This window comes from Rhinoraja longicauda, chromosome 16 (assembly GCF_053455715.1).
Source record: "Rhinoraja longicauda isolate Sanriku21f chromosome 16, sRhiLon1.1, whole genome shotgun sequence".
In the NCBI taxonomy this organism is placed as follows: domain Eukaryota; kingdom Metazoa; phylum Chordata; class Chondrichthyes; order Rajiformes; family Arhynchobatidae; genus Rhinoraja; species Rhinoraja longicauda.
The window spans coordinates 44,026,208-44,045,308 of record NC_135968.1 but is presented as its reverse complement, the minus strand read 5'-3'; the positions used below and the strand labels follow the sequence as shown (position 1 = coordinate 44,045,308).

The 19,101-nt window shown below is 41.4% G+C and overlaps 1 protein-coding gene across 2 annotated transcripts in view; it reads right to left on the bottom strand.

The window, feature by feature from the left end:
• Positions 1 to 19,101, bottom strand: part of btaf1 (BTAF1 RNA polymerase II, B-TFIID transcription factor-associated) — a 119,023-nt gene that overhangs the window by 51,397 nt on the left and 48,525 nt on the right. For both annotated transcript variants that reach the window (XM_078413707.1, XM_078413708.1), the window contains exons 7-12: positions 18,304 to 18,433; positions 18,001 to 18,069; positions 10,946 to 11,035; positions 6,167 to 6,262; positions 5,004 to 5,180; positions 4,769 to 4,909 (exon numbers count right to left, since the gene is read on the bottom strand). In XM_078413707.1, the coding sequence (XP_078269833.1) occupies positions 4,769 to 4,909; positions 5,004 to 5,180; positions 6,167 to 6,262; positions 10,946 to 11,035; positions 18,001 to 18,069; positions 18,304 to 18,433 (703 nt within the window). The remainder of the gene's footprint in view (positions 1 to 4,768; positions 4,910 to 5,003; positions 5,181 to 6,166; positions 6,263 to 10,945; positions 11,036 to 18,000; positions 18,070 to 18,303; positions 18,434 to 19,101) is intronic.

Here is a 19,101-nt window from a genome sequence, read left to right as displayed (position 1 = left end):
CTACCCTCTGGAGGAAGGTATAGGCGTCTGAAAACAGTAACCTCCTGGTTCAAGAACAGTTTCTTCCCAACAACCATCAAGCATTAGAACACTGCAAAACGCAAACTAAATTATGAACAATGGCTACTAAGGAATTTGGGCTTTTTGTACTAGTAATGGTGTATTAATAAATAAAAACAGATTCAATAAATTAATATGTTGTCAATGAGTATTATGCTTACAGGCCTGTAATGCTGCTGCAAGTATGAATTTCATTGTTCTGTTGACAGTACATATGACAATTAAACACTTGTCTCATGAAATTCTATCGTATTGTGGTCATTCTTTCCAAAAATCCTCTCGACAATAAGATTACCAATCAACCACCTCCGACCGCACAAAATGAGATTGAAAATAGTATATTCCCTTGTTAGAAAGCATCTTCAACAAATTTCAAGAATCCATCTTCTATTTTATTAAAGCACATTTGATTTATCCAGTCTATGTGTGGTCTAAAGTCTCCTAGAATAATATTATCCCAATAAGTGATTTTAATAATTTCCTAATTTTTGAACACACCCAACATAACTACTATTTGGTGGCCTATAAGTAATTCTGCCCACTGCTATTTAGCTCATTCCAATTTGGCATCATGATCTTTTATGCTAAAATCATTTCCTATCTCTGCTCTAATCTCCACCATTTTTAATGGTGCTACACCATCACTTTTAGCTTTTTGAAAGAAAATTAGTCTTTCTGAAAGAAAATTACCCTGGAATATCCAGTTCTCACTTTGGTCACCATGCAATTACCTTTTCATAATGCTAATGTGATCATATTGTTTACTTCTATGAGTCATTAATTTAGCACAAAGATACATCATCCAAAATTTTATTATTTTAATGTTTTTCTGTGATTGAACCCCTGATTGTTGCTTGATTTGTTTTTACTGCCCATTTACTTCACTTATTATTTTTCCAATTTCCCTTCTTGCTTTATATTTCTCCATCCTGAGAGAATGGAACAATTTTCTTTGGAGAAGGTTGAAGGAGTGTACAAAATGGCGGGCCTGGATTGAATGGAATTGATACCTTTGGTGAAGAGTCAATGACCACAAGCTATAACTATAAAATAAGAGAATTAAGAAATGACAGAAGGAAATATTTCAATTTTAAACAGAGCATGGTGGTTGGAATCTGAAATGCCCTGTCTGAAGCTGTGGTGGGGGTTGGATCTGTTGTGGTCTTCAAGAGAGGATTGGTTAAATGCAAGCTTGAAAGAAAAAAATACAAGGCCACAAATGCTGGCAGGTGGAAATAAAGTTGCTCAGGTAGAGAACTGCTGCAGACCTTGTGTCGTAACAATTCTATGATTTGCAAGATATCCATGGCTCTTTGCTCTATGAAGGTTGAACAGGTAGAAACATTCGGTTTTCAGAAGAGAAACAGAAGGGTGGGGTGAGCAGGAAGGGTTATAGCTACCTAAAATTGGAGAAATCAATGTTCAGACCGTTGGGTTGTAAGTTACCCAAGCTGTTCCTCCTATTTGCATGTGAGCTCACTCTGGCAATGGGAAGAGGAGTTAAATTAGTTAGCAATCAGGAGATCCAAAGTCCTAGGCAGAGCGAGCACCAGTGTTCGCCAAAACGATCATTAAGTGTACGCATGGTCTCACCAATGTATAGGAGGCATTGCATGGAGTAGATGAGGTGCATGTGAACCTCTGTCTCACTTGAAATGAGTGCTGGAGTTGCTGGATGGAGGTGAGGGAGGAGATGCAGGACTAGGTGTTACATCTCCTGTAGTTGCTCGGGAAGGTATCTTGGGAAGGGGTGGTTAGGTGGAAAGGGATGATTGAAGCAAGGAGTTGTGGATAGTGCGATCTCTGTGAAAGTTAGAAATGCGTGGGGGTGGGAAGATGTGACTGGTGGTGGGATCACATTTGAGGTGACAGAAATGTTGTAGGATGATGTGTTGGATGCGGAGGCTGGTGGGGTGAAAGGTGAGAATCAGGGAAACTCGAGGGTGACAAGTGGCTGGAACACATTACCGGGGGGCTAAAGCAGATACGTTTGTGGCATTTAGAAGACCAATGGATAGGCAAAATGGATATGCAGGGAATGGAGGGATATGGGTTAAGTTCAGGTAGATGTGATGGACTTGGCATCAAGTTCGGCACAGACATTGAGGGTTGAAGAACCTGTTTGGTGCTGTACTGTTCTATGTTCTATCCTTGTTTGTCTGGGGGGGAGGGGGAGCAAGAGCAGAATTACAGGACACAAAGGAGATGCGGGTCAGCAACCCATCTATAACAGCTGGGGGGAAAAAACAGGTTTATTAAATAAAAGAGTCAAGAGTGTTTTATTGTCATATATGTACCTAAACGGTACAATGAAATTCTTACTTGCAGCAGCACAATGGGTTTGTACAGGCAGTATGCAATAGATAATATAATAAACAAACATAAAAAAAGTTCAATTATAAAAAAAACAATTTGTGCAAAAAACAAAGCCCAAAGTCCCTAATTGAATCAAGGCATCAAGGTTTGTAGTTTAGTTTGTAGCGTTCAATACCTTGATGGTTGTTGGGAAGCTGTTGTTCCTGAACCTTAGCATTACAGCTTTCAGGCTCCTGTACCTTCGGCCCGATGGTAGGGGTGAAATGAGATTGTGGCCAGGGCGGTGTGGGTCCCTGATGTTGCTGACTGTTGATCCCTTCTATGGTGGGGTGGTCAGTAACCGTGATGGACTGGGCAGTGTTCAGCACTTTTTGGTAATCTTCGTTTTGGGGTGTTTGAGTAGCTGAATCTGGTCATGATACTACCAGTCAGTATGCCCTCTACCACACACCTGTAGAAATTCAAGCGAGTATTTGACAACATACTGAACCTTCTCAATTTTCTAAGCAAGAAGAGGTGTTGATTGCATCATAAAGTGATGTTACATTCCTTGATAGGCACTCTGAGGAACTTGAAGTTCAAGACTACACCACCAACCTGTCACTGAAGCCAGGTTTTTAGATTCCCGGCCTTTCTCTTCTAAAGTCAATAGTCAGTTCCTTGGTTTTACTGACATTGAGATCAAGGTTATTCTGGCACCATTCGGACAATCGATCTCCCTCGTATACTCTGACTCATCGTCATCTATAATTTGTCCGACAGCTGTGGTGTCGTCAGCGAATTTGAAGATTGAGTTGAAACGGTGTCTGGCTACACAGCCATGAGGTGCCTCTCTGCTGTTGGTTATCGAGGTGGATGCTTGCTTGTACCCATTGTGTTCTGTTGATGAGGAAGTTGGGGATGCAGTTGCAAAGGGATGAGCAGAGACTCAGTTCCCCAAGCTCGGGGATGATGGTGTCAAACGCCAAGCTGTAGGCTATGAAAACCAGCTTTGACGTATGTGTTTTATTGTTCAAGCGGTCTAGTGCAGAGTGAAGAGCCAGCAAGAGGGCCAGCCAGCATCTATTATAGCAGAAGAAAAATTGTAGCGTGTCCAGATTCTTGCCGAGTGAGGAGTTGATGCGTGCCATAATTAACCACTAAAAACCACTTCATCACCATGGACGGTAGTCATTGAGTCATTGGGACCCGGTAGTCTCGGGCACCAGTGTTATTATGTCCTTTTAAAGCAGATGAAAACCTCCAACCTCAGCAATGGGCGGTTGACGATGTCGGCAAAAACTTGAGCCATTGGTTTTGTGTAGGTTTTGAGAATGCGACCAGCTACACCTTCAGGTCCAGACACTTTCTGAGGATTCACTCTCCTGAAGGATCTTCTGATGTCAGCTGCTATGAATGAGATTGCAACACCACTATGGGGGGGGGGGGGCCGAGAAGGAACACCAGCATTCCTTCGAGCGAGGACATCTCAGCTGTCCTAGAATGGAAAGCCTCACCTTGGGAACAGATGTGGCGGAGACTGAGAAATCAGGAGAAACTTGAACAGTTGCTTTATACAAAACTGAGGCGCTACAGTGCCACCATTGGCAGCAGGATGGAATTGCAAAATAAATCAACAGAAGTAGTTTTCATTACAAGAAACAAGAAAATGATAGAAGGGTGACCAAAACTGGACACTGAAAGCAAGTGATTTATGTTATTGCACGTTCAAATGCACTTGTATTTAGTCTGAGTTTTAATGGATCTACTCCATGGCAAGATTAAACTACTCTCATCATTTCATGATGGACAGGAAGTACAGTTTATGTTTCTGAAGTAACAGTCGATGAAGAGTAGAGAAACCAAAAACATGACCTCTGTTCCAAGTAGATTTGAACGAATTACCCTCTATAGCAATTGATGCCATAGAGTCTTCAGATTTTAGTAGATTAAAGGCTACTGTATTCGGAAGCATCGATGGCAATCAGCTTTATTATAGATCTTCACAATCAAAGTTTGCACTTAATTATTCAACATTCTTAAAAAGATGCTCAAGACTTGTAGCTCCTCCATGTCAATTTATAACCTAAAGTCGATCTGAACACTTTCAGGAGTCCCTCAGTTTCACCTTGCTTCTAACAAGAACTAAGAGTGATGGGGGCCTGGACTGCATTGCCAGGGGTAGTGACGGAGGCAGATAGTGATGCTTTAGAGGCTTGTAGATGGAAGTCCAAGGAAATAGACTTTGTGCGGGTAGATGAGATCGGTTTAATTTGGCATCATACTCAGCACAAACATAGTGGGCCAAAGGGCCCGTTCCCGTGCTTTACTGCTCTGTATTCTGTTCTAAATGCAATCCTTGGCATGTTTCTATTTTAATATACATTTTACACACAATATATTATGGACTAACCTCAGATGCCTGAAGATGTACAAGATTTTCCACAACTGGTACAAGTGCTGCTGCTGCTACTGCACGAACATCATCATCCAAGTCCTGCAGGCCATCAATTATGGTAGGAAGGACTTTTGGCAGTAACGTATCAATTAAGTCCTGAAGCAAATAACAAAAAAAATGTTATTACTACACAAGCCAAAATTTCTAAATTGCTTCTACAAATGTATTGGAATAAGTTACTGTAACTTACTTGCCGTATTGCTAAAGCATATTTTATTCCCAGAAGTCCACCGTGTCTCACTTCCCACTGTTCTTGTGCAAGCAATTTCAATAAAACAACCACGGTTCCATGCACACCCCTCTCATTCATGTACTTCAACACAACTCCAAGAGTTTGAGCACAGGTTTCCCGCACTGGTGCCACAACCTTTAAGGCAAAATATTCATCAAATCCTACATGTGGTGGACATTTTTTTGTCATCCCACTTACATCCATTTTATCCATCACCAATACAGAGAGAAATGATCAAGTCTAAGTACATGACCAGGAAGATAACTATTATTGCTCCTGATTCCTTCACATGATATTCTTGATCAGAAAGGGAATGGATCCCTTTTACAACCCGTTTTCCAATGTTTTCTTTCAAACTCATTCATAAACCTGAAGGAGATGAATGCATCATTCTCAAGGTTAGCATTTATTTCCCTGAACCAAATGGCATGCTGGAAAAAGTCAGAAGGCACTTAAGAATTAGCTTTATAGCCTTTATCGCTAGGGGTTAGCCACCCCAAGCAAGATAAGACATTCTTTCCCTGAATGACAGTCGTGGACCAAACGAATTTAAAGATATTCTGGTAGCTTCATGGTTACTACTACTTCGATAGTAGCTATTATTCTAGATTTAAGGAATGAAAATTAAAATTTGAGCTATTATTCAATATGCTCTATGGTCCAGAAATATTGTCTTCAGAAACTTTTCACTCCCACCCCAACATAATTCTGAAGAAAGATCCCGATCCAAAATGTAACCTATACATGTTCTCCAGAGATGCTGCCTAAAGTGCTGAGCTACTCCAGCGGTGTCTTTTTTTGTAAACCAGTTCCTTGTTTCTAAATGGGAATGTGTGTCTATAAATTTAAAACTTGCCAGTGGAAAAGTTTTAATTATCTGGATAGTCACAATATTTCGAAGAAAATATTTTTCTGAAGGCAATATTTCTGGACCATAGAACATACACTGTATTGGATAATGGCTTTTAATCAGATCTAATCAATAGCTGCTTCAGCCATTTCTTGAAATATTAGAGGCCACAGTACTCAAGCTTTATAGAACAGCAATGAAATATAATTATAGCTATCAATTATTACGACATATATTCCTTCCTTGTCTTCTGAAATTATACACCACCTACTTCATCAGATACAAAATCTCCAAATCTGTCCAAAGCAAACACACAAAGCAGACGAATAGCCAAGTCCTCCAGCCACTCCTGGTGCTGTGCTTCGCTCTGAAAAATGTTAAAAAACAGTTTCATAGATTAGCAAGACTGCTACATTCTGTTTTTGTTAGCTTGTTTTGTGGACCTAGAGTCCTGAACGTGGAGGTGCCTATGTATTCAAAATAGCTCTTTTACTATAATTATATACTATATAATTGTACAATAATTTGGATTTATCCTCCAAAATTTCCAAATATGTCAAAATAAAGAAAAAGGTTGTTTGGTTATTTAGCTCAAGTCCTGGGTTTGATACTAGGACAGCCTCTAACAGCCTGACAGTCTCTGACAACAGTCTGTTCGAACTTCTACCATCTGGCAGACGATATAAGGCCTTCTACGCCCGCACCTCCAGACTCAGGAACAGCTTCATCCCCAGGGCCATAGCTGCTATGAACCGGTCATGCTGAGCTCCGGCACATCGCACAGTGAACCGGCACAGATCTACTTGCACTTTATTCTGTTTTAAAACTGTTCTAATTTGTTTCATTGGGTTGTTTAAATTAATACTGACTAGCTAATTAATTTATTGCAATGACAATAAACAATAAAGACAATAAAGATATATTGTATTGTATTGTATTGTTCAACCACTTGTAGAGATTTAATTATGCACAAATTTTTATCACCTTAAAACATTAGTGACCCAGTCAGGTTTATGTGACATTCTACAATCTTTGAAGTTACATTTACACAAAGCAGTACTTTATTTTAAAATAAATATTCCAAATGTTAAATTTATAAATACATTTTTCAAACTGCCAAAGTAGAATTTGTTCACCTGTCCTTTGGACTCACAAGCTGGTAACATGGCAATTGCATTATCATATCAAACATTTTTAATAAGTTACTACCCACAGCCCACCAGTAGAGAGGCAGAAAGATGGTGAAAGAGCAATATAAGTAAACAATATGGATGCACAGATCTAAAAACGCAGGTTTATTATAATGAACTCAGGGGGTGTGTAGGTTTGTATGACTGGGATGCTGTAGTCATTATGCAAACCTGGCTGAGAGGGATAGGACTGGCAGCTTTACGTTCATGAGTGCAGGTGCTACAGGAGAGATAGAGGTGTGCATAAAATAGGAGCAAGTGCTGCCTTGTTAAGGAGAATGTGCAAAATTAGAGCACATGGTAATGGAGGTAGGGTATTGACATGAATGGAGAACTGGTTGGCAGACAGGAAGCAAAGAGTAGGAATTAACGGGTCCTTTTCAGAATGGCAGGCAGTGACGAGTGATGTGCTGCAAGGCACAGTGCTGGGACCCCAGGTATTTACAATACATATTACCGATTTAGACGATGGAATTAAATGTGACATATCCAAGTTTGCGGATGACACAAAGCTGGGTGGCAGTGTGAGCTGCGAGGAGGATGCTATGAGGCTGCAGGGTGACTTGGATAGGTTGGGTGAGTGGGCAGATGCATGGCAGATGCAGTAGAATGTGGATAAATGTGAGGTTATCCACTTTGGTGGCAAGAACAAGGAGGCAAATTATTATCTGAATGGTCAGATTAGGAAAAGGGGAGGTGCAATGAGACCGTGTCCTTGTACCTGTACATCAGTCACTGAAAATAAGCATGCAGGTACAGCAGGCAGTGAAGAAAGTGAATGGCATGTTGGCCTTCATTGTGAGAGGATTTGAGTATAGGAGCAAGGAGGTCCTACTGCAGTTGTGCAGGGCCCTGGTGAGATCGCACCTGGAGTATTGTGTGCGATCTTTGTCTCCTAATTTGAGGAAGGACATTCTTGCTTTTGAGGGGTGTACAGCGTAGGTTCACCAGGTAGATTCCCGAGATGTCGGGACTGACATATGATGAAAGAATGGGTCGACTGGACTCATATTCACTGGAATTTAGAAGGATGAGAGGAGATCTAATAGAAACATCTAAAATTCTTAAAGGATTGGACAGGCTAGATGCAAAAAAAATGTTCCCGATGTTGGGCGAGTCCAGAACCACGGGTCACAGTTGAAGAATAAGGGGTAGGCCATTTAGGACTGAGATGGGGAAAAACGTTTTCACCCAGAGTTGTGAATCTGTGGAATTCTCTGCCACGGAAGGCAGCGGAGGTCAATTCACTGGATGTTTTCAAGAGGGAGTTAGATTTGGCTCTTCGGGCTAAAGGAATCAAGGGATTATGGGGGAAAAAGCAGGAATGGGGGTACTGATTTTAGATGATCAGCCATGATCATATTGTTCGAAGGGCTGAATGGCCTACTCCTGCACCTATTTCTTTTCCTAAGTTTCTATTGTCATGGCAGTAGTCTGAGATGTCATTATTGATAGTTTACCCAGTAAGTATGAGAGGGCAGAACTAAAAATTAAAAATGGCATGATCACCTTGAAGGGTGTGTATAATAGGCCCCTTGACTAGTCAGTGGGAATTGGAGGAGCAAATATGCCAAGAAATTGCAGGCAGCTATAAGGCTAATAAGGTAGTCATAGTGGGAGATTTTAACTTTCCCAATACAGACTGCGACTATCATTGTGCCAAGGCCCTGGACGGCGAGGAATTTGAGAAATGCGTTCGCCAAAGTTTCCCCAGCCAATACGTACAGGTATGTAGGTTAATTGGCTGGGTAAATGTAAAAATTGTCCCTAGTGGGTGTAGGATAGTGTTAATGTACGGGGATCACTGGGCGGCACGGACTTGGAGGGCCGAAAAGGCCTGTTTCCGGCTGTGTATATATATATGATAATATGTACAAGGCCCTACATGAGAGAGAGCAGAGCTGGATCTATTTTTAGGAAATTGGGATAGACAAGTGACAGGTGTTGATGGACAAAACGTTTGGGACCAGCAATCACTGTTCTATTAGCTCTGAGATAGTTTTGGAAAGAGACATGGCGGGCCCACGAGTTAAAATTCTGAATTGGGGCAAGGCCTTCTTTGATGATATTAGACAGGAACTTGCTCAAGTTGATTGGAATAGGTTGTTTGCCGACAAAGGAACGTCCGATAAGTGGGATGTTTTAAAATGTGTAGTGTCAAGAGTTCAGGAATTGCATGTTCCTGTTCGAGTGAAGGGCAAAGTAGGTGGAAAAAGGAAACTCGGATCGCGCGTGAAACTGGGGCTCCGGTCAGGAAAAAGGAGGCATAGGACAGATATAAGAAGTTGGGATCAAGTGTATCCCTGGAGGAGATTTGGAAACTGAGGAGCGCACTTAAGAAGGAAATCAGAAGGGCAAAAAGGGGGCAGGAGATAGCACTGGCAGATAATACTAAGTGAAATTCCAAGAGATTCTATAAGTACATTAAGTGAAAGAGGGTGACTAGAAAGAGAATGGGGCCCCTTCGAAACCAATACGGTCATCTCGGTGTGGAGCCGTAGGAAACGGGCAAGGTCCTTAATGAGTATTTCTCATCTGTGTTTACTGTGGAGAGAGATGTGAAGACTGAGGAACCGGGAAAGTTAATTGAAGTGCCTTGAGGACAGTTAATATTAGAGTCAAGGAGGTGCTGAATGTCTTAAGGCACATAAAGGTGGATAAATCCTCCAGGCTAGGTCAGATTTATCCGAGGACACTGTGGGAAGCTAGAGAGGAAACTGCAGGCTGAGATGTACAAATCATCATTAGATACGGGAAAGGTGCTGGAAGATTGAAGGGTGACTAATGTTGTGGTTCTATTACAGAAGGACTGGTAACTGTACATCAGTAAGCCTAATGTCTGTGGTAGACATGATACTCGAGAAGTATTTGAAGGGATAAGATATATTAGGGATAGTCAGCACAGTTTTGTATATGGGAGATCAGGTACATGGATAGGATAGGTTTAGAAAATGTGAGCCAAAAACAGGCTGCTAGTTGGGACAAGTTCGATGGGGCATCAAGTTGGGCTGAAGGGCATGTTCCCACGCTGTATGACTATGACAAGTAAGGGAAATTATAATTTAACAGATCTTCACAATCCTGTGAGGAAAACATTCGCTGATATTTTTTATTACAATGCAGAAGAATTTACAGCATTGAAATTAAGTACCAATAATAAACTACCAACATTAGGTGACTTTAGCACAATCTAAGGGTATTGTTTAGTTTAGTTTAGAGATACAGCATAGACAGGCCCTTCAGCCCACCAAGGCCCAGTTCACATTTGTTCTATACTATCCTACTTTATTATCTACTCCCTCCACACTTGGGGCAATTTAAGGAGGCCAATTAATCTACAAACCTACATGTCTTTGGGAGTAGACCGGAGTACTCAGAGGAGCCACACAGGGAGCACTGGAGGTTAGGTTTGAACCCAGGTCTGACACTGTGAGGCAACACCTTTACCAGCTGGGCCACCCTTGTGATTCATATGTTACAAAAGATAATGGTCACGTTAGGCTCAGCTGTACCAATTGAAGATAAGTGAATTTTCAGTTACATAATGCCCTTTAATTCCATTGTATTACTCATGGAATGAAGTCATTGTTAAAAAGATGAATAATAAAAGCAATTTGTACAAAGCACACTTCAACGCCAATGAAATGATGAGTTATCAGTTTTGATGGTGCTTTGGTTTTATTTAAATGTTAGGCTCAATTAACAATCTTACTTTTCTTAAAGTATTATCATGATCATTTACACTGACCTGAAATGCAGAAGAGGTCTTAGTGAGCACATGACACAAGGTATTTAATAGATTATAATTTTGAAATCATGGCCCAAAAAATTAAAGTTAACAAACGTCAAAAATCACTTACCTCTTCTAAAGTGCTGTCTCCAATTTTACCCCCACTTTTGCCATGTGCCTTCAATATCTCTCTCAGCCCGGTTCCTGCACCGTGACGAACCTGATAGAAAAAACAAATAAACCTGGATGTAACATGATTAAATTATTTTTTAATTCATGGTACATATTTAACGTTATTGGAATACATTACTTACAAGTTTCTAACATTATTAGTAGCATTTAAACACAAAGTTCTGTGATCTCTGGAACTCAATGTGAATGATTCCAAAGTAAGAAAAGGTGAAGGCTTCGGCTTTTTAAAATTCTCTTGGACATCGTTTTAGCTCCCACATGCCATTAAGTTTTGACCCAAAATCAGTGAAATACGACAAAATGGAGCTGGGTATTTGCACTCTAAAGTTGAAATAGAGTCCACTGAAAAGACAAAGTAAAGACTAAACTTGAATATATTCAGAAATTATTCATTCCATTATTTTTGCCTGACATATGCCTATTACAGATATGAAACTATTGATATTATACAAATATTATACAGATATTATACAATAGACAATAGGTGCAGGAGTAGGCCATTCGGCCCTTCGAGCCAGCACCGCCATTCAATGTGATCATGGCTGATCATCCTCAATCAGTACCCCGTTCCTGCCTTCTCCCCATACCCCCTGACTCCGCTATCCTTAAGAGCTCTATCTAGCTCTCTCTTGAATGCATTCAGAGAATTGGCCTCCACTGCCTTCTGAGGCAGAGAATTCCAGATTCACAACTCTCTGACTGAAAAAGTTTTTCCTCATCTCCATTCTAAATGGCCTACCCTTTATTCTTAAACTGTGGCCCCTGGTTCTGGACTCCCCCAACATTGGGAACATGTTTCCTGCCTCTAACGTGTCCAACCCCTTAATAATCTTATATGTTTCGATAAGACCCCCTCTCATCCTTCTAAATTCCAGTGTATACAAGCCTAGTCGCTCCAGTCTTTCAACATATGACAATCCCTCCATTCCGGGAATTAACCTAGTAAACCCACGCTGCACCCCCTCAATAGCAAGAATATCCTTCCTCAAATTTGGAGACCAAAACTGCACACAGTACTCCAGGTGCGGTCTCACTAGGGACCTGTACAACTGCAGAATGACCTCTTTGCTCCTATACTCAACTCCTCTTGTTATGAAGGCCAACATTCCATTGGCTTTGTTGACTGCCTGCTGTACCTGCATGCTTCCTTTCAGTGGCTAATGCATTAGGACACCCAGATCTCGTTGTACGTTCCCTTTTCCTAACTTGACACCATTCAGATAATACTCTGCCTTCCTATTCTTACCACCAAAGTGGATAACCTCACACCCATCCACATTAAACTGCATCTGCCATGCATCCGCCTACTCACACAATCTGTCCAAGTCACCGTGCAACCTCATAGCATCTTCCTCACAGTTCACACTACCACCCAGCTTTGTATCATCTGCAAATTTGCTAATGGTACTTTTAATCCCTTTATTATCCAAGTCATTAATGTATATTGTAAACAGCTGCGGTCCCAGCACCGAGCCTTGCGGTACCCCACTAGTTACTGCCTGCCATTCTGAAAGGGACCCATTTATCCCCACTCTTTGCTTTCTGTCTGTCAGCCAATTTTCTATCCATGTCAGTACCCTACCTCCAATACCATATGCTCTAATTTTCCCCACTAATCTCCTATGTGGAACCTTGTCGAAGGCTTTCTGAAAGTCGAGGTACACCACATCCACCGGCTCTCCCCTGTCAATTTTCCTAGTTACGTCCTCAAAGAATTCCAGAAGATTAGTCAAGCATGATTTCCCCTTCGTAAATCCATGCTGACTCGGAACAATCCTGTTCCTACTATCCAAATGCTCCGCAATTTCGTCTTTTATAATTGACTCCAGCATCTTCCCCACCACTGATGTCAGACTAACTGGTCTATAATTTCCCGTTTTCTCTCTCCCTTCTTTCTTAAAAAGTGGGACAATAGACAATAGGTGCAGGAGTAGGCCATTCAGCCCTTCGAGCCAGCACCGCCATTCAATGCGATCATGGCTGATCACTCTCAATCAGTACCCCGTTCCTGCCTTCTCCCCATACCCCCTCACTCCGCTATCCCTAAGAGCTCTATCCAGCTCTCTCTTGAAAGCATCCAACGAACTGGCCTCCACTGCCTTCTGAGGCAGAGAATTCCACACCTTCACCACTCTCTGACTGAAAAAGTTCTTCCTCATCTCCGTTCTAAATGGCCTACCCCTTATTCTTAAACCGTGGCCCCTTGTTCTGGACTCCCCCAACATTGGGAACATGTTTCCTGCCTCTAATGTGTCCAATCCCCTAATTATCTTATATGTTTCAATAAGATCCCCCCTCATCCTTCTAAATTCCAATGTATACAAGCCCAATCGCTCCAGCCTTTCAACATACGACAGTCCCGCCATTCCGGGAATTAACCTAGTGAACCTACGCTGCACGCCCGCCATAGCAAGAATATCCTTCCTCAAATTTGGAGACCAAAACTGCACACAGTACTCCAGGTGCGGTCTCACCAGGGCCCGGTACAACTGTAGAAGGACCTCTTTGCTCCTATACTCAACTCCTCTTGTTACGAAGGCCAACATTCCATTGGCTTTCTTCACTGCCTGCTGTACCTGCATGCTTCCTTTCATTGACTGATGCACTAGGGCACCCAGATCTCGTTGAACTCCCCCTCCTCCTAACTTGACACCATTCAGATAATAATCTGCCTTTCTATTCTTACTTCCAAAGTGAATAACCTCACACTTATCTACATTAAACTGCATCTGCCATGTATCCGCCCACTCACACAACCTGTCCAAGTCACCCTGCAGCCTTATTGCATCTTCCTCACAATTCACACTACCCCCCAGCTTAGTATCATCTGCAAATTTGCTAATGGTACTTTTAATCCCTTCGTCTAAGTCATTAATGTATATCGTAAATAGCTGGGGTCCCAGCACCGAACCTTGCGGTACCCCACTGGTCACTGCCTCCCATTCCGAAAGGGACCCATTTATCCCCACTCTTTGCTTTCTGTCTGTCAACCAATTTTCTATCCATGTCAGTACCCTACCCCCAATACCATGTGCCCTAATTTTGCCCACTAATCTCCTATGTGGGACCTTGTCGAAGGCTTTCTGAAAGTCGAGGTACACCACATCCACTGACTCTTCCCTGTCAATTTTCCTAGTTACATCCTCAAAAAATTCCAGTAGATTTGTCAAGCATGATTTCCCCTTCGTAAATCCATGCTGACTCGGAATGATCCTGTTACTGCTATCCAAATGCTCAGCAATTTCGTCTTTTATAATTGACTCCAGCATCTTCCCCACCACTGATGTCAGACTAACTGGTCTATAATTACCCGTTTTCTCTCTCCCTCCTTTCTTAAAAAGTGGGATAACATTTGCTATCCTCCAATCCACAAGAACTGATCCTGAATCTATAGAACATTGAAAAATGATCTCCAATGCTTCCACTATTTCTAGAGCCACCTCCTTAAGTACCCTGGGATGCAGACCATCAGGCCCTGGGGATTTATCAGCCTTCAGTCCCATCAGTCTACCCAAAACCATTTCCTGCCTAATGTGGATTTCCTTCAGTTCCTCCATCACCCTAGGTTCTCCGGCCCCTAGAACATTTGGGAGATTGTGTGTATCTTCCTCAGTGAAGACAGATCCAAAGTAACAGTTTAACTCGTCTGCCATTTCTTTGTTCCCCATAATAAATTCCCCTGCTTCTGTCTTCAAGGGACCCACATTTGCCTTGACTATTTTTTTCCTCTTCACGTACCTAAAAAAACTTTTGCTATCCTCCTTTATATTATTGGCTAGTTTACCCTCGTACCTCATCTTTTCTCCCCGTATTGCCTTTTTAGTTAACTTTTGTTGCTCTTTAAAAGAGTCCCAATCCTCTGTCTTCCCACTCTTCTTTGCTATGTTATACTTCCTCTCCTTAATTTTTATGCTGTCCCTGACTTCCCTCGTCAGCCACAGGTGTCTCTTACTCCCCTTAGAGTCTTTCCACCTCTTTGGAATAAATTGATCCTGCAACCTCTGCATTATTCCCAGGAATACCTGCCATTGCTGTTCTACCATCTTCCCTGCTAGGGCCTCCTTCCAGTCAATTTTGGCCAGCTCCTGCCTCATGCCTCTGTAATCCCCTTTGCTATAGTGTAATACCGACACTTCCGATTTTCCCTTCTGCCTTTCCATTTGCAGAGTAAAACTTATCATGTTGTGATCACTGCCTCCTAATGGCTCTTTTACCTCTAGTCCCCTTATCAGATCAGGATCATTACACAACACTAAATCCAGACAACATTAGCTACCCTCCAATCCACAGGAACTGAATCTATAAAACATTGGAAAATGATCACCAATGCGTTCACAATTTCTAGCGCCACCACCTTTAGCACTCCTTTAGCAGACCATCAGGCCCTGGGGATTTATCAGCCTTCAGTCCCATCAGTTTACCCAACATCATTTCCTGCCTAATGTGGATTTCCTTCAGTTCCTCCGTCACCCTAGGATCTCTTGCCACTAGAACATATCATATCATATCATATCTATACAGCCGGAAACAGGCCTTTTCGGCCCTCCAAGTCCGTGCCGCCCAGCGATCCCCGTACATTAACACTATCCTACACCCACTAGGGACAATTTTTACATTTACCCAGCCAATTAACCTACATACCTGTACGTCTTTGGAGTGTGGGAGGAAACCGAAGATCTCAGAGAAAACCCACGCAGGTCACGGGGAGAACGTACAAACTCCTTACAGTGCAGCACCCGTAGTCAGGATCGAACCTGAGTCTCCAGCGCTGCATTCGCTGTAAAGCAGCAACTCTACCGCTGCGCTACCGTACCGTGGGAGATTGCTTGTATCTTCCTTAGTGAAGACAGATCCAAAGTACCAGTTCAACTCGTCTGCCATTTCCTTGTTCCCCATAATAAATTCCCCTGCTTCTGTCTTCAAGGGACCCACATTTGCCTTGACTATTTTTTTCCTCTTTACATACCTAAAAAAGCTTTTACTATCCTCCTTTATGCTATTGGCTAGTTTACCCTCGTACCTCATCTTTTCTCCCCGTATTGCCTTCTTAGTCATCTCCTGTTGCTCCTTAAAAGAGTCCCAATCCTCTGGCTTCCCACTCTTCTTTGCTTTGTTGTACTTCTTCTCTTTTATTTTTATGCTGTCCATGACTTTCCTTGTCAGCCACGGGTGCCTCTTACTCCCCTTAGAATCTTTCCTCCTCTTTGGGATAAATTGATCCTGAAACTTCTGCATTATTCCCAGGAATACCTGCCATTGCTGTTCCACCGTCTTCCCTGCTAGGGCCTCCTTCCAGTCAATTTTGGCCAGTTCCTGCCTCATGCCTCTGTAATCCCCTTTGCTATACTGTAATACTGACACTTCCGATTTTCCCTTCTCCCTCTCAATTTGTAGAGTAAAACTTATCATATTGTGGTCACTGCCTCCTAATGGCTCTTTTACCTCGAGTCCCCTTATCAGATCAGGTTCATTACACAACACTAAATCCAGAATTGCCTTCTCCCTAGTAGGCTCCAGTTCAAGCTGTTCTAAGAATCCATCTCGGAGGCACTCCACAAACTCTTTCCTGGGGTCCAGTACCAACCTGATTTTCCCAGTCTACCTGCATGTTGAAATCTCCCATAACCACCGTAGCATTACATTTGCGACATGCCAATTTTAGCTCCTGTTTCAACTTGCACCCTATGTCGAGGCTACTGTTTGGGGGCCTATAGATACCTCCCATTAGGGTCTTTTTACCCTTTCAATTCCTCATTTCTATCCATACTGATTCTACATCTCCTGAGTCTATCTCACCCCTTGCAAGGGAGTGAATATCATTCCTCACCAACAGAGCGACCCCACCCCCTCTGCCCACCCGTCTGTCTTTTCTATATGTTGTGTACCCCTGAATATTCAGTTCCCAGCCCTGGTCCTCTTGTAGCCATGTCTCAGTGATTCCCACAAAATCATACTTGCCAATGTCTAACTGAGCCTCAAGCTCATCCACTTTATTTTTTATACTTCGCGCATTTAAATTTCGGTATTCATCTCCCCTCTCACACCGGTCACAATTGACCCTGACCGTACTCTCTTATCCCTTCTAGGACTTCCCTTCCCATTTATTCGAGAGTCCTTTGCATTTTCTCCTGTATTCGGTTCCCCTTTAACTCCATCTTCATATTCCCAATTTGTCAACCCCTCCCCCCCAACTACTTAGTTTAAAGCCACACGTGTAGCACTAGCAAACCTGCCTGCCAGAATGTTGGTCCCCCTGCTGTTAAGGTTCAACCCGTCCCTCTTGTACAGGTCACCCCTACCGCAGAAGATATTCCAGTTGTCTAGAAATCTAAATCCCTGCTCCCTGCACCAGCCCCTCAGCCCCAATAATTTCACAAATTGCAAAATTTTAAATTGTATTTGAATCGAATTTGGCTTTAAAATTACATTTTACATTCTTGCATCCAGTTAGAAAATCCTACTTTTAATGTAGATCAAAGCAATATACCACACCAACATGTTTGCGATAAATTACTGAAATTAGTGAAACATGACAGAAAAGTGAGCAAGAACTTCCAATTTTATGAGGTATAAAATGCAAATCTGGACCTAAAAATCATGCAATCGTGCATAATTTCACGCATTAAGACCCATTCGACATTAATTTCTAAACATGATGATCAAGTAACTTAACAGATCACATTAATATTAGCTATATAAACTGGGGCATTAGCATTTGAACTGACATTGCACAAACAATCCCAATATCTCAGGAGGTACACAATTACGTAAACAGTATTTTTCCCAACCCATTTTTGGCTAGTGCACCTGCTTCATGGGAATTTATTACTTGTACTTCTGGTGAGATTACTTCACATAGCCAATTAATGGAAACAGTAACCCCGGTTTTGTTGGCCAAATTAGAATGACAGTTCAAAGAATATTATGCCGATAAAGTAGTGCAGCATTTAACTGCGAGTACATCCACAAAACACATAACAAGGATCATCTTACCTCCCATGATGGGTTGAAAAGATCATTACAAAGTTCTTCGCAAAAGCTTTCCAATGGCCATTCGTTTGACTGAGTGGAAACATTGTTTGTTAGTACATCACAAATGTCTATCATAACTGGTTAATCATTAAATTAATATAATTTGTGAAATATATTAACGTATTACTTAAGCACATTCAGTGAATAAGGGGTTTTAAATTCTTTTTTTCTAGTCTTATGAATCAGAAATCTCAAATTTGAGAAATTTATCCTCTGTTCAATTGCAGATCATTTAATTCTAAACATGAAATATCTTTATCTCACCTCATCGAACAATGAGGAATTATCAAGAATGTTATCAATCAACACTTTTGATTCAGTTGCTGCCTGTTCAATAACAACATTTGCAAGTTTTCTGCGTTTTTCTTCTGGCTCCACATCAACATTATCATTGCTGTAAAATAAAGATTGGCAAAGCTATTTTAGTTGCATCATCTCATTAGGTATTTAACACTGACTTTGTATGTAATTTTGCTAAAAAGTTAAAATAAACAAATTTTCAGCAGTGCAAAATCATTTTGTACTACTGCTGCCCAGATATTTTGCATAGGAATAGTATTTTATAAGTTTGCCTGAAAGATATGTTGTATTCATGAAACATTTTTTTGTTCTATTATAGATGCTGAAATATTAAGTCAATATTTTTCGTCTTCATAAATGCATAAATGAGACTAACTGAATAATCCCTGATAAAAATATGTAATAGAACTTCCATAATTGTTCATGAAAATTTCCCAAATATAATTTTGAATGGCTACAAAATATAAACAGGGATCAGCAGCACATATTAAATAGGCACTATTGATGTTTTGTGTCTTTTCAGTTTAAACCAGCATCTGCAGTTCCTTCTTACACTATAGATGGTAAGTTGGTTCCAAAATGTTCTCCATATACATTAATTATCATGCGGAGGAAGTAAAGTACAAGAAGAAGATGCATGTTGTGTTTTAATGTAGTGTGAAACTGCCTGTCCCTTTAATGGAATCAGGGGCAAGATTTAATAGGAATTGAGTGAAGGGCAACCAGAGTTGTTGGTATATGGAATGAGTTGCCAGAGGAAAA